Source organism: Mirounga angustirostris, unplaced genomic scaffold, assembly GCF_029215605.1.
Source record: "Mirounga angustirostris isolate CCGP_5_RB_7025 unplaced genomic scaffold, mMirAng1.0.hap1 SCAF_1, whole genome shotgun sequence".
NCBI classification, from domain to species: domain Eukaryota; kingdom Metazoa; phylum Chordata; class Mammalia; order Carnivora; family Phocidae; genus Mirounga; species Mirounga angustirostris.
In genome coordinates, this window is record NW_026991709.1 from 209,445,313 (window position 1) to 209,459,895 (window position 14,583).

The 14,583-nt window shown below is 50.0% G+C and overlaps 1 protein-coding gene across 1 annotated transcript in view; it reads left to right on the plus strand.

Annotated features, from left to right (window-relative positions):
• The window catches only part of LOC123863069 (mucin-16-like), a 74,212-nt gene that overhangs the window by 42,560 nt on the left and 17,069 nt on the right, over nucleotides 1-14,583 (plus strand). Inside the window, 12 exon segments of the mRNA XM_064593509.1 lie at nucleotides 334-524; nucleotides 2,809-2,844; nucleotides 4,354-4,478; nucleotides 4,685-4,752; nucleotides 5,318-5,490; nucleotides 6,193-6,228; nucleotides 7,822-7,946; nucleotides 8,042-8,109; nucleotides 9,139-9,311; nucleotides 9,603-9,638; nucleotides 13,309-13,500; nucleotides 13,503-13,593. Of these exon segments, the coding sequence (XP_064449579.1) occupies nucleotides 334-524; nucleotides 2,809-2,844; nucleotides 4,354-4,478; nucleotides 4,685-4,752; nucleotides 5,318-5,490; nucleotides 6,193-6,228; nucleotides 7,822-7,946; nucleotides 8,042-8,109; nucleotides 9,139-9,311; nucleotides 9,603-9,638; nucleotides 13,309-13,500; nucleotides 13,503-13,593 (1,314 nt within the window).

Here is a 14,583-nt window from a genome sequence, read left to right on the forward strand (position 1 = left end):
ATTGCCACCCATTGCAGCATGACCCCAGGCACCTTGTTGTGCCCATCAAGACCTGTGACAGGATGTGGCTGTTGTGGCTTCAGCTGGCACCTTCCAGGATTGCTCACCCCATCAACAGTACCCTCTGTGTACCTGCCACACACACGGGGCTTTCAGAGGCTATCCTCCCAGGCATGCAGGAGGCTTCAGGCCTGTGGTGTGCTAGTTGTTGATGGAGGGCATCCCCCTGATGGCGGCAGCTTGTGTTAACTAGGGTTTCCCAAGTTTCTGCCTTAGAGGCTGGCAAGGAGAGAGAGGGAAGGACCAACAGAGAGAGAGAGAGAGTTAGACTATGTGGTGATTCTTACCCAGGCCTGAGAAGGATGGGGCAGCCACCAGAGTGGATGCCATGTGTGTGCATCGCCCCGACCCTGAAGGCCCTGGACTGGACAGAGAGCAGCTGTACTGGGAGCTGAGCCAGCTGACCCATGGCATTGCCCTGCTGGGCCACTACACCCTGGACAGGAACAGTCTCTGTGTCAATGGTGAGCAACCGTGATGTGGTCAGAGTCTTCTCCCCCTCACCGTGCAGCCTCTGCCCTCTGGCTTGAGAATGCATGCCCCGTCCAGCCCCTAGGGGCTTGGCCCTGTGCACTGGATGTGCTGATTCATGGTCTTCTCTTCATCTTGGACTGACTTCACCCTCAGAGCCTTCCTTCCTAATGGGTGCTGATGGAGAACCCCCTCCACTGCACCAGTGTAGCCCTGCCTCCTGTTTGGTCCTCCGCCTCTCCCTAACCCTTACCCACAATGTTCCCTCCCTCTCCCTACAGGTTTCACCCATCAGAGCTCTGCACCCATCACCAACAGTGAGTATTCAACTATGACCCAGGGCCCCTCAACACACAGGGCAGACAAAGCGCTGATGCCTCCTCATGCCTGCTTATGTCATCTCCAGGAGGGATGGATCTCCTGGAGGCCACAAGTTATTTACTCTCTTCTCTGCCCCAGTTCCAGAGGGAATCTCAGCTCAAGTCCCATATGCAGCAAGCCTAATAAATAGTCTGTCTTGTTGGCATTTCTGCTATGTGATTGTCTTTCTGCTTTCACTGATGAGAGCTTTTCCTCAGCTCCAGGGACCTCCACAGTGCACCTGGGAACCACTGGGATTCCATCCTCCTTCCCCAGCTCCAGCCCCACAGGTAAGTACCAGTCAATGGCACATCTGTTCGAGGGGGCCTGATGAGCGTAAACACATTTGACATTATTCACTCAAGTAAAGATGGAAAGTTGTAGTAAATCTAGTGATGATGAGTCAGTCAACAACCTTTATTGAGCACCTACTTTGTGCCAGGCCCTGGGGAATATAGCAGGGAACACAAAACAAAAAAAATCATTGCCTTCATAAAGCTTATATTCTTATGATAATGATGATGATGGTGATGTTGATGATGATGATGATGGTAATGGTGATAATGATGATGGTGATGGTGATGGTGATGATGGTGGTGGTGATGGTGACACTGATGGTGATGGTGACAATGGTGATGGTAATGGTGGTGGTGGTGATGATGGTGATGGTGGTGGTGATGATGGTGATGGTGGTGATGGTGGTGGTGGTGGTGATGATGATGGTGACGGTGGTGATGGTGGTGGTGATGATGATGGTGGTAATGGTGATGGTGGTAGTGATGGTGACAATGATGGTGATGGTAATGGTGGTGGTGGTGATGATGGTGATGGTGGTGATGGTGGTGGTGGTGGTGGTGGTGGTGATGATGGTGGTGGTGGTGATGATGGTGATGGTGATGATGGTGGTGATGATGGTGACGATGATGGTGATGGTGGCGGTGGTGATGGTGACAATGATGGTGATGATGGTGATGATAATGATGGTGATGATGGAGGTGATGACAATGATAATGGTGGTGATGGTGGTGGTAATAATGGTGGTGATGGTGGTGGTAATAATGGTGGTGATGGTGATAATGATGATGATAATGGTGATGGTGATGATGATGATGGTGATGTTAGGTCATTTATGCATGGAAGTGTAAATCCACAGGAAGTATGTGGATTTTTCTCAGGATAAGAAGGAATGAAATACACTTTCTTGTAATGTGTGGAAATGCTCCCTTCTTGTCCTTGTTCAAATCTTTAAGGACTGTCAGATTCTGTCTAGGACAAACATATGACATCTGTGCCATCACTCCCCAATCCTTCATCCATGGCAGACATCACTAAATGGTAACAGCTTCCACTTTCTGAGTTCAAAACAGCTCCAGAATCCTTACCAACAAAATACCCTAGGCAGTCGCTACCAATTCAGTTGAAGTTGCCACGGGATTGTGGGACAGAATTCAAGGAAATTAGGTTCCTTGATGTGTGGAAGGCTCTTTGGTTTTCCTGGAAGGCATTCGTGAGTTGGAAGACTCTGCTCAAGCTCAGCTGGCTCATGACTGAGAACTGGCTTGATCCAAGCCTCTTCACACCTCCTCCTGACCAGTGTCCAGGAAAAGTTAGCAGCAAGTTTGGCCTGCACCTTTGGTTTTTCCTGCAGGAGGAGATGTACATTCACAGCTCTTCTGGGGATTCATTGAGGAATCAGACACTTGGAGAAGGGGCTGCGCAGGTGGCAGAGGGAGAGTCTGCAGATAGCCTGATAGAGAAATTCCTCCCTGGGTTTCAGTGGCATCTTCTGGAGTTTGTCTACTGGGTCTGCTTACATAAATAGAGTCATAGACACCCAAAAAACTCCAGATTCTTGCCATTTCCTCCCTCCCCCCATCCTTACAACTCTTAATACTTTCTCTTCCTGTCCTTCTGCAGGTTACACGCATCAGGTCCTGACCTCCACCCCCAGCAGTGAGTAGTAATTTGGGCCCTAACGTTGCTCTGCCTTGGGGCCCATCTCTCCTCCTCACTATGTCTACCCCATGTCCCCAGGGACACAAGGGGCCTGGAAAGCTCCAGTCTTTCCCCACCTTCACTCCTGGGATCAGAAAAGACAAGCCTGGCACAGGCCTGAGGAGTGTCTCATGGACCAGTGATGGGCCCCGTTTGGCTGGGGAGGCCCTCCCTCCTGCCATATTGGCCTCACTGTGTTTTCTTCTCTGTTGCACCAGCCTCTACCATCTCCCCAGCAACCTCAGCGACCCCCATCCCTACCTCCACAGGTAAGAGATTCCTCTCTGCCATTCCTCCCCTGCAAATGTCTTGTGCACTTGGCCAGTGGGAGGTATCACATGGAGCACCATGCCCATTCATTCATTCATTCACTCAAGAAGCATTCAGTTAGCCCTTAATGGATGAAAGGCCCTGGTAATGCAGCAGTGAACAGAATAGAAAGGGCCCTAGTCTTTGATGGGCTTTCAGCAAGAAAGAGAATAAGGACTCAAGTGTATAAATAAGTATTGAATTACAATCAGCATGGTTGTGGGGTGAGTTCTGCAGGTGTGTGTGGGGGTTGCTCTCTCTCTTGAGTACTTGGTTTTCATTTCCAAGAAAGAAGGGAGCAGTATGAGCTACATGTGTACCTGAAAATGCCCTCGTATAGGTCCTGGTTAGGGATTTGGGCAGACTCTAGTTGGGCCAAGGGCTAACTTGCCATTCTTGGCATCTCAGTGGCCCAAGATAAATTTTGATACCACCTACTGACCCTGATAAGGGTCCTGGATGACCCATCATTACTAACACTGTCTTACTTGAGTCTCTAGTTACTCACCAGCTAGGACCTTCTGAAGGTGTTCTGACTACTGACCACTCAGGCCAGAGTGAGCAGGTCACTGTATGGACCTGCCCTTGGTGTTAAGGTGGATGGGTTAGGAGCACAGACTCTGCGACCACAATGCCCAGGTTTGAACTATGCTCTGCCATTTATAGATTGTGTGACTGCAGGCAAATTATTTAACCATCCTTGGGCTCAGTTTTTACATCTGTAAAATGGGGATAAGAATACTATCTCCCTCTGAAGGGTTTGCCTCAAGGCTTAAATGGGTTAAAATTTAAGTGAAGCACTTAAAACAGGGCCTGACCCATACAAATGCAATGTGTTTCTTCAAATAAATCTTTAAAAATCAATAAATAATTGGATCTCACAGAAATAATTTGGGTTAAAAAAAAAAAACCTTGAGGAAAAGTGGATGTCTGTCTGGAATTTTAGCCAACTGGAGGGTCAAAATGTTTGCTTTCTGTGTGATGATGCATTTACCTCCATAGTGTAATTTTCCACACTTATCCCGAGTCCCTCACTTAATGCTACTGTCTGGGATCTCCTTCCTATTGGAGGAAGCCCCTCCCCAGTGCTCGAAGAGACCAATGTGGGATGACCCACACTTAGGCTCACTGGCATCTCCCTCCCGCCCCCCACTGCAGCCACTGGTCCTGCCCTGGTGCTGTTTACTCTCAACTTCACCATCAGTAACCTGCACCACCAGGAGGGTATGAGTCACCCTGGTTCCTGGAGGTTCAACAGCACCCAGAGAAACCTACAGCGCCTGGTGAGAGCCCCACCCTCAGCACTCCTGCCTCGCCCACCAATGCAGGCACTACCTACCTGTTCTCTGCCATGCCCCCAGAGAGCCCATCTACCTCACCTGTGCCTTCCCCCATGCAAGTCCCGCCTACTAGTGCCAGCCCCACCCATCTCATTTCTACCCTGTTCTCCACCCCTCAGACTTTCTACTCACTTCCCTCTCCTTTACAGCTAGGACCCTTGTTCAAGAACACCAGTGTGGGCCCCCTGTACTCAGGCTGCAGACTGACCTTGCTCAGGTGAGTCCTTGCAATCCATGGCCAGGGCTGCCTCAAGGGCTCCCAGACCCCAGGTGTTCCCTCTGCTTCCTTCCTGCCTTCTCTGTCCATGTCCTCAGCAGAAGTGGAATTCAGGAGGCACTGGCTCTTCTGATGTAACCACCCCCCACCCCGCCAACTGTCCCCAGATTCTGCAGAGCCCCTCAGCAGGATGGAGACCCTAGTCTGGTTATCCTTCTGAATTCCCTCCTGTCTCCCTTTGACCAAAGAGGGCATTTTCTTTAGGTTTTCAGGGATGGAATTCTTAAGACAAGCATGCCTTTTCCACTTGCTTTAATCCAAAATTCTAGCTCTTCACCTGTCTCAAGTAGGAGCTCTCCTGTCCCCATGCCAGGAGCTTGCAGGTTTCAGACTTGCAATTTAATACAACTCCTCCCACCCATTGACTGTGTGCACAGCCCCAGGCTGGCCAGAGGTGGGTGTCATCCTTCTCACTTGCCCTGACCCCTTCCTGTCCTGCCCTAGGGGTCCCTGGAGCCCTGCCTGGGGACTCCAACTTTTGTTACCCCTACCCACCCACCCCCAGGCCTGAGAAGGATGGGGCAGCCACTGGAGTGGATGCCATCTGCACCCACCGCCCTGACCCTGTGGGCCCTGGGCTGGACAGAGAGCAGCTGTACCAGGAGTTGAGCCAGCTGACCAGTGGCATCACCAGGCTGGGTCCCTACACCCTGTACCCAGACAGTCTCTACATCAATGGTGAGGATTGCCATCTGCATCCACATTTCAACAGGCCCCACGTCCTCCTCTCCATCCCTCCCTTTCACTCATTACTCATCCTTCTCACCTGTTCTCCCTCTACCTGTGCAGGTTACACCCGTCAGACCTGGGCCACCACCCCCAGCAGTGAGTATTCAGAGGCTTCAGAAGTCTCTGAAACCCCATGACTCCCTCTGCAACCTTAGAATGGAAGCGGCCAGGAGCCCACTGCCTGCCCTCTGCACCCCTGCTCCACCCCCAGCCTCAGGGGAACGGGGACTTATACCCATTAAAGCTCCAGATGTAGGCGCTGGTCCCTGGCATCTGCAGGATGATGAGGTCCCCACCCCAAGCACTGGTTTGCTCCCAGCTTCTGGGATGACAGAGGGTACCTCAATGGTGAGGGCCGTGTTGGGCTGTGGGTCTCCTCTGCACGGAGGGGGCTCTGCTGCATCAGGATTCTGTATGAGTTCAGACCTCCACTGGGGGTTCACATTTCCAAGTGCTTTGAGCAGGTCCTTTGTCTGTCTGGAGATGGGGGGGGGGGCGGCAAGTAGACTTTGATCCCTTCCAGTGCTTAATCGTCTTCCTTTTAAAGAATCCCAGCTGTGATGGTCCAGTGCCATCTCTCCAGCAGCCGAGTTGCCTCTTCATTGAGGACCTCTCCCTTCCCCTCCTCACTGTCGCTCCCTCTCTTTGCAGGTTACACCTATCCAGCTTCAGCCACCACCCCCAACAGTGAGTATTTCAGACCTCTGTGTGCCTGGGACCGCCACCTTTTCCCTAAAGATAGGAGCTGCTCAACCAGCCAGGCCTTCCCTCCTGTTCCCCCCTTCTGGATGGGAAGGAGTCCAGAGGATGTGCATGGAAGTGTGGGCTGAGCTGGAGGTGACAGGAGCCACCCCTCCCCACAACACAACCGGGAACAATGCTCTGACTCCAGGCTACATGGGGCATAGAGACAGGCACACAGTTTAAAACTAGAGCTGCTTCCACTGCCAGCATTCCCTTACAGGTGTAACACTTCTGATTTCATCCCTTGAGTTCTTTTCCCTCTCCTACTGTGACCTCTGCATCCTTCCCCATGTCCTCTCTGGCTCCATCCCTCAAGCCTGCAAGTAGAAAGGTCCTACCGGTACCAAAATCATTTCTACAAAATCATTCATTCAAGATCACTTCTTCCCTCATTATTGCTTACTTAGCTTCCCCGAGGAAAATCATGCATTTCTGTGGGTTTCAGGGACCATCTAGCTGCTCAGGGTCCAGCTGTTCAGAATCCTAATCCTGAGTCCAGCCCACTCCACACAGCAGCTCTTGGCCCTTGGTCCACCCACCTCCTTGACATCACCCAACCCCTTGGTCTCTGACCCTGAAGTCACCATCTTCTCCCAAACTCGCTCCTTTCCCTTATCACCAAAGGCAAGGACACAGGTGCCAAACTTGACCCTCCCTCTCACTCACCTCCCACATAATCCATCACCAAATCATTTCTTCTCCCTTCATAATATCTTGTAAGTCCTTTCTCTGTCTCTGTGTCATTCAGCCTTTATTCAGGCCACTGGCATTTTTTGCTAGGACTCGTGCAGTAGCCTCTACTCTGGTCTCCTACAGTCCTCTGCACAGCAGCCGCCAACAGCCCTCCCAGTGTACCTCTGTTCACATAATTCCTGTCTTGTTGGCACTCTTTGGATGACTCCACCTTATCTACAAGTCATGTCCAAACCCCTGAGCCGTATAGTTACTGCCCCCCTTTCAGGGCTCAGAGGGCCCCTCCAGTCTCATGTCTATACTTCCACAGGGCGATAATGAAAACATTCAAGTCCCTTGAGTGCAACTGCTCTGTCCTCCTGTCAGGCTCATACCCAGACTGATTCTTCTGCTTGAGCACTCTTCCACTTTCTCAGCCCCTGTTCACCTATAACTCTTGTTCATGCTTTTGGTCACACCTGAAATGATGCTTCCTCCTGGAAGCTGTCCTCAGTCATTGGTTGGGTGCCTCCCTGGAACTGCACAGCCTCCCGGCTCCTCTGCAGCGTAACAGTCTGACTACTCTCCTGGCCACAATATTAGGAGACTATGCCCTATTCACCCTTGGACCCACAGAGCCCAGCACAGAGCCTTGCACACATTAGATGCCCAATATACACTGCCTGAATGAATGAGCAAAAGTTCCCAGTGTCTCAAAAATCCCATAACATTCTCTCCTTCAGCTTCTGCAGTCCGTGGCTGTACTTAGGCCCATTGCTGGGTGCTCCACTGTTAGAGCTCCAGGCAACCTTGGTCCTTACTAGGGTCCAAACTGGACATTTGTCTCTTCTTCCCCCACTACAGCCACTGGCCCCACTCTGGTGTCCTTCACCCTGAACTTTACCACCACCAACCTGCACTACACTGAAGACATGGGGCACCCATCTTCTTCCAAGTTCAATTCCACTGAGAGGACCCTCCAGCACTGGGTGAGAGCCCCTCAATGACCACCATCGGCCCCACCACACACCGGCTTGTGTAGTCCTTCAGCCCTTCTGCTCACCGCCCTCTCTTTCTCCACCAGCTCAGGCTTTTGTTCCGCAAGACCAGTGTCGGCCCCCTCTACGCTGGCTGCAGACTGGCCTCGCTCAGGTGAGACCCCCAGATGGAGGGAGGCTTGGGTCCGGTGGACCCTCACGTATTGGCCAGCAGGGCTCAGTTCCTGGGCATGCCTTTGGACTGCTGGCCTCCGGCACCCACCATGACACCTTCATGTGTTCGTGCCCAGATGGTGGGGATGCTCAGTCCTTAGAAATGAGGCGTCATGTTTATACTTACGGAATCCGGATGATCGTTTGTTTTAGACGAAAGTTTTCCTCTTAGAAGAACAACTATAGGGCGCCTGGGTGGCTCAGTTGGTTAAGCGACTGCCTTCGGCTCAGGTCATGATCCCGGAGTCCCGGGATCGAGTCCCGCATCGGGCTCCCTGCTTGGCAGGGAGTCTGCTTCTCCCTCTGACCCTCCTCCCTCTCATGTTCTCTGTCTCTCATTCTCTCTCTCGCAAATAAATAAATAAAATCTTTTAAAAAAATAAATAAATGCTATTCATAAACAAACAAACAAAAGAATAAAATTCTGCAAATGTCCTATATCTGGGGCTAGAGCTTCAGGAAGATTCTCAAAGCCACAACCTGGAGCTAATTAAATTAATAACATCACCCTGTTAAAAACTGGCTGCTCTTCAAAAGACACTGTTAAAAAAAAATGAAAGGGTAGGGTGCCTGGGTGGCTCAGTCGGTCAAGCGGCTGCCTTCGGCTCAGCTCATGATCCTGGAGTCCCAGGATCGAGTCCCGCATCGGGCTCCCTACTCGGCAGGGAGTCTGCTTCTCCCTCTGACCCTCCTCCCTCTCATGCTCTCTGTCTCAAATAAATAAATAAAATCTTTAAAAAAAAAAAAAAAAAGAACAACTATATCTTGTCTTCATATTCCAGTTAAAGTGTTTTCTGTTCTTAGTTGTAAGGGGGTTGTCTCAGACAAGAGACACTTATGAGAGCCCCTCTGGGCTTGAGCCAGCCCTTTCTGTCCCCTCTCAGCCTCCTGCCTTCTACTCTCTCTTGCTTTCCAAATCCAGAAGGACCCCTCCTCAGTATTGCACATCCCCATGTCCTTCCTTCCCCAGGCTTGAGAAGGGTGGAGCCGCCACTGGAGTGGACATCACCTGCACCATCCACTCTGATCCTGCAGGCCCCAGGCTGGACAAAGAGCAGCTGTACTGGGAGCTGAGCCGTGAGACCTATGGCATCACCCAGCTGGGGTCCTTCACCCTGGACAGGGACAGCCTCTACGTCAATGGTGAGGGGCTGTGCTCCAGGCAGGGTCTCTCTCCTGGCCAGAGTTTTGTGTTTCTCCAAAAGGAGCTGTGGTACATCTCCTTCTCTAATCTCAGTTCAGTCTTCATTCTGATGATGTAACCATGGGCTCCAGCCACCTACAATCTCCTTGCCTGGATACATCCTCCCTGAGCATCCCTCCACTCCCTCTTCCCCTCTACTTTTCCTACAAAGGCCCCTAAATCCTGCCTTTCCCTTAATCCCTTATGCTCACCCTGACTCTTGCTCATCTCCTCTGGCCTTCTCTCCGCAGGTTATAACTATGGAGCCATAGCCCCGACTACCACTAGTGAGTATTCCTGGCCCTGGTTTCCTGGGTGCCGTCCCCACTCTGTTCTCCTTTACCTCCTGTCCTTGGTGAGGAAAACATGTGGAAGGGCCCCTCACTCATCCCTTCTCTCCCTGGGTTCTGGTGGAGAGCCCCATCCCAGGGCAAGAGCATCTCACATACAGGTCTGTCCTCCCACCATTCTGACCCTCACATGGTTATCACTCAGATTCTCCTAAAACCCTGCCCTGGTACTCTTCTCGTATCCTTTTACTCACCCCTCTGTTTGTTGTTCTGAGGGCGTCTCAACATCAGCGTTGCACCATTTGTTGGGTTTTCAGCGGACACGTATTGAAGCTGGCTGCCTCCTGGGCATCGTGCTATGTTACATACTGTCTTAGTCAGCTCTGGCAGCCACAGGCTGGGTGGCTCAGATGACGGAAATGTGCTGGAGGCTGAAAGTCCAGATCAAGGTGCCAGCAGGGTTGGTTGCTCTGAAGCCTCTCTCCTTGCATGCAGGTGGCACCCTCTTGCTGCCTCTTGGCATGGCCAATCCTTTGCACACACAAAGTGTGTCCTAATCTCCTTTTCTTATACCGACAGCACCCAGATTGGATTAGGGCCCACTCCAAAAGCCTCATTTTAACTCAGTTACCTCTCTAAAGGCCCTGTCTCCAAATGCAATCACCTACTGAGGTACTAGGGATTAGAGCTTCTTGAATTTTGATGTGTGTGTGCAGGGAGGGAGGGAGACACAATTCACCCAAAAACACATGCACTTTATCCTTTTGTTCTCAGTACAACCACGTGACTAATTTCCATTTTACAGATGAGTACCCTCAGGCTCGGAGAGGCTGCCAAGCCACATAGCAAATAAATAATAGAACCAGGGGCGCCTGGGGGCACCTGGGTGGCTCAGTTGGTTAAGCGACTGCCTTCGGCTCAGGTCATGATCCTGGAGTCCCGGGATCGAGTCCCGCATCGGGCTCCCTGCTCGGCGGGGAGTCTGCTTCTCCCTCTGACCCTCCACCCTCTCATGCTCTATCTCATTCTCTCTCTCAAATAAATAAATAAAATCTTTAAAAAAAAAAAAAAAAAGAACCAGGGGCGCCTGGGTGGCTCAGTTGGTTGGGCGACTGCCTTCGGCTCAGGTCATGATCCTGGAGTCCCTGGATCGAGTCCCGCATCGGGCTCCCTGCTCGGCAGGGAGTCTGCTTCTCCCTCTGACCCTCCCCCCTCTCATGTACTCACTCTCTCTCATTCTCTCTCTCTCAAATAAATAAATAAAATCTTTAAAAATATATATATATATAAATAATAGAACCAAGAGTTTCTGTAACTCTGAAAACTCACAGTCTCACTCATCCATCAGTTCATTTCCTTAAAAAGACATGCTGATTTTGGGTGTACACCTGTTGTGTTCAGGTTCATCCCCGGCAAACCCTGGAATGAGGACCTTGTAGCTTTTTCAGGAATTAATTGCCCTTGCATTAGAGGTGTGTTTTTGCAACCCTCTCAAACTCTCTTCTTGGGTCCATCTCTGTTCTTTTACACCACAGCATTCTCCCTCACTCCTTCCAACGTTAGCAGGATTCCAGGCTCTTCAGATCCAATGACAACCATCTTTTCCCAAATGATAGGAGGACAAATAAGTTAGTCAGTTCCATTGACTGTGTTTTGTTGATCAGTATCCAGTCCTTAGAGTAGTTCCAGAAGCATTATAGGATCAATTCAATGTACATGGATGGAAGGCAAGATGGATGGGTAGATGGAAGGAAGGAAGGAAGGAAGGAAGGAAGGAAGGAAGGAAGGAAGGGAGAAGTGATGAATGAAAGGAGTAACAGAGGATGGATGGGCAGATGGAAGGAAGAAAAGATGAATGGAGGGGGAGAAAGAGAGAGGAAAGATGTCTAAATAGATAGAAGGAATAGATATGAAAGAAAGGAAAGATGGATGGATAGATGGAAGAAAAGAAAAGGTGGAGGAAGGAAGCAAGGAAAGGTGGATAGAAGGAAGAAAGTGAGGATAGAAGGAAGGACAGACAGAAGGATGCATAGAAAGAGGTATGAATGGGAAGAGGGAAGGAAAAGAAGAAGTGAGAAAGGAAGGAATGATGTATGCAAGGTTGGTGAATGGATGGATAGATATGATGGGTACATGGATGGATGGATGGATGGATGGATGGATGGATGGATGGTTGGGAGGGTGGGTGGATGGATGGAGACATGGAGGACAGATGGTTGGATAGATGGGTGGATAGACAGATGATAGAAGAAAGGAAAGAAGGGATTGAGAGAGGTAGAAGAAAAGGTGGATAGATGGAAGGAAAGATTGAAGGAAAAAGGATGAATGCATGGATGAATAGAAGGAAAGAAGGAAGGACAGAAGGAAGAATAGACAGAAGGGAGCTTGGAGGGAGTAGTGAACAGGAAGGAGGAAGAGAAGAGGGGAAGTAAGTTTTTCTTCCAGAGGTTTGTCCTGAATAGTTAACCCTGTGCTGCTCACTGCTTATCTATTCGAGAGTCAGGCCACGGGGCCTCTGGTCCATTTATTATACTTCTCCTGGGGCCTACACAGGTCACCCCAACCATTGAACACTGAGCCAGCTGAATGTGTCTAAGCAAGAGCATATGTCTTCAGGGGCGCCTGGGTGGCTCAGTCGTTAAGCGTCTGCCTTTGGCTCAGGTCATGATCCCAGGGTCCTGGGTTTGAGCCCCACATCAGGCTCCCTGCTCGGCAGGAAGCCTGCTTCTCCCTCTCCCACTCCCCCTGCTTATGTTCCCTCTCTCGCTGTGTCTCTCTCTGTCAAATAAATAAATAAATAAAAATCTTAAAAAAAAAAAAAGAGCATGTATCTTCACAGGGGAAGTCATGAGCAAGGACTCTGGGATTGGAGAACTTGGGTCCAAACCCAGACTCTCCCTCTCCTGTCAAGTAACCCTGGGCAGAAGACTATTTCTGTACTGTGATTCCTCCTTTGTTTAGTGTGGATGATTCTAGCACCCAGCTCATATTTATCCGGGTAAAAAGCTCCATGTATAGTGAGTGATCAGAAAGTATTTGATTATTTGTTTTATATAATGAACACTTATATCGTGTTTACTCTGTGCCCAGCCCTGTGCTTAAGCACTTTACAGAATTTGACTTGTTCAAACCTCATTACAGCTTTTGAAGTAGTAATAATTATTATCTTACAGATGAATAAATCAAGGCACAGAGAGATTGGTTGCAGCTCCTAGGTGGCTTTTTTTTTTTTTTAATGCAATGCATAGAAGATTGGCATACCTGGGTGTAAGAGAGAGACAGAGAGAAAGAAAGAGAGAAAACGAGAGACAGAGGCACAGAGAGATAAAGAGATAGAGATGGGGGAGCAGAGAGAATATGGAGGACCATGTCTGGGGTTTTTCCTGGCTCCACATCAGTGTGGTAAGTTGGAGCCTTTCCTTCCCAGACAGAACAAAACCACTGGTGTTTTCACAGAGCCCTCCACTCCTGCACCTGGGTGGGAATACCATCTCCAGCCCCCAAATCATTAAGCCTGCCCTTACTTGCTGCTGGAGGTATCTCCATTAACAAGCAACCCCCAGATTTATCTGGAGGAGGACAAGAGGCCCTTGGAAGCCCCACGGTGGGTGGATATTGGGTGCCCTGACCTTCCCACAAGCCTTGGCTCTCCCTGCACCTGTCACAGCTCTGGAGGTCAGTGAGGAGCCGTTCACACTGAACTTCACCATCGACAACCTGCGCTACTCAGCAGATATGGGCCACCCCGGCTCCCTCAAGTTCAACATCACAGACAGCCTCATGCAGCACCTGGTGAGAGGCCAGCTTCCCCGTCCCCACCTCCATGACCCCTCCTCTGGGCTGTCACCAGCTGTGACCACACTGGCCCTCTCCTTCCTCTCCAGCTCGGCCCATTGTTTCAGAGGAGCAGCCTAGGAGCCCGATATGCAGGCTGCAAGGTCACCTCACTAAGGTGAGAACCCCTCCACCCACCCACCATGGCCCATCACCAAAGGACAGGACTTCTGACTATGGGGGGCCACTCCCAGCTGTGGCAGACTGTCTTAGAAGGTCCTTTTTGGCATCCATGTCTTTATGTTACATTATTGTTATAATTGTGACAAAATACGTATAGACATAAAATTAGCCATTTCACCACTTTAAAGTATCCATTTCAGTGGCATCTGTTACATGCACGATGCTATGAACCCATGACCACTAGTAGTTCTGAAACCCTTCATCACTCAGGCAATTACTTGCACTTTTCTGGGTTGGTATGCATTCTGTAGGTGTCTACAAAGCACTTTTCCATCTGCGTTTTCCATTCCACTGTCACTGGTGGTGCAGATCCTCTGAGGCAGGTGGTGGGTACCAGAGTGAAGCACAGGCATTGCCCCTGCACTCATCTAGTGGAGAAAGCAGAAACTAAGCAGGAGAATAAATATCTAAAAGGGTTTCAAATATAGTAAGGTGATGGGAAGCAGAAGTGCATAGAGACGGGAAAGCAGCTTTACCCAGGGCACAGGACAGTGCATCTGTGGAGGTGATTTCTGAGCGGTATCGCAGTTGGAAAAGAAGGATTTGGCCATGAAAACTGTTCCAGTCAGAGGAAACAGCATGGGCAAAGGTCCTGAGGTAGGAATGAGCTTGGCATGTTCAGTGAACAGCAAGGAGGCCGGTGTGGCTGGAGCAGAGAGAGAGGGTCAGAGAGAAAGGAAGTGCATTTCCAGATAGCAACAAGGTCTACACTATGCAGAATCTTGGCGGGAATTGATTTTTTTTTTTTTTAATTGTGGTAAAAGATGCCATAACAGAAAATTTACCATCTGAACCATTTTTAAGTGTCCAGTTCAGTAGTGTTAAGTATATTCATATTGTTGTGCAGCCAATCTCCAGAACTTGCACAAACTGAAACTCTGTATCCATTAAACAATAGCTCCCCACTTCCCTCTACCCCCAGATA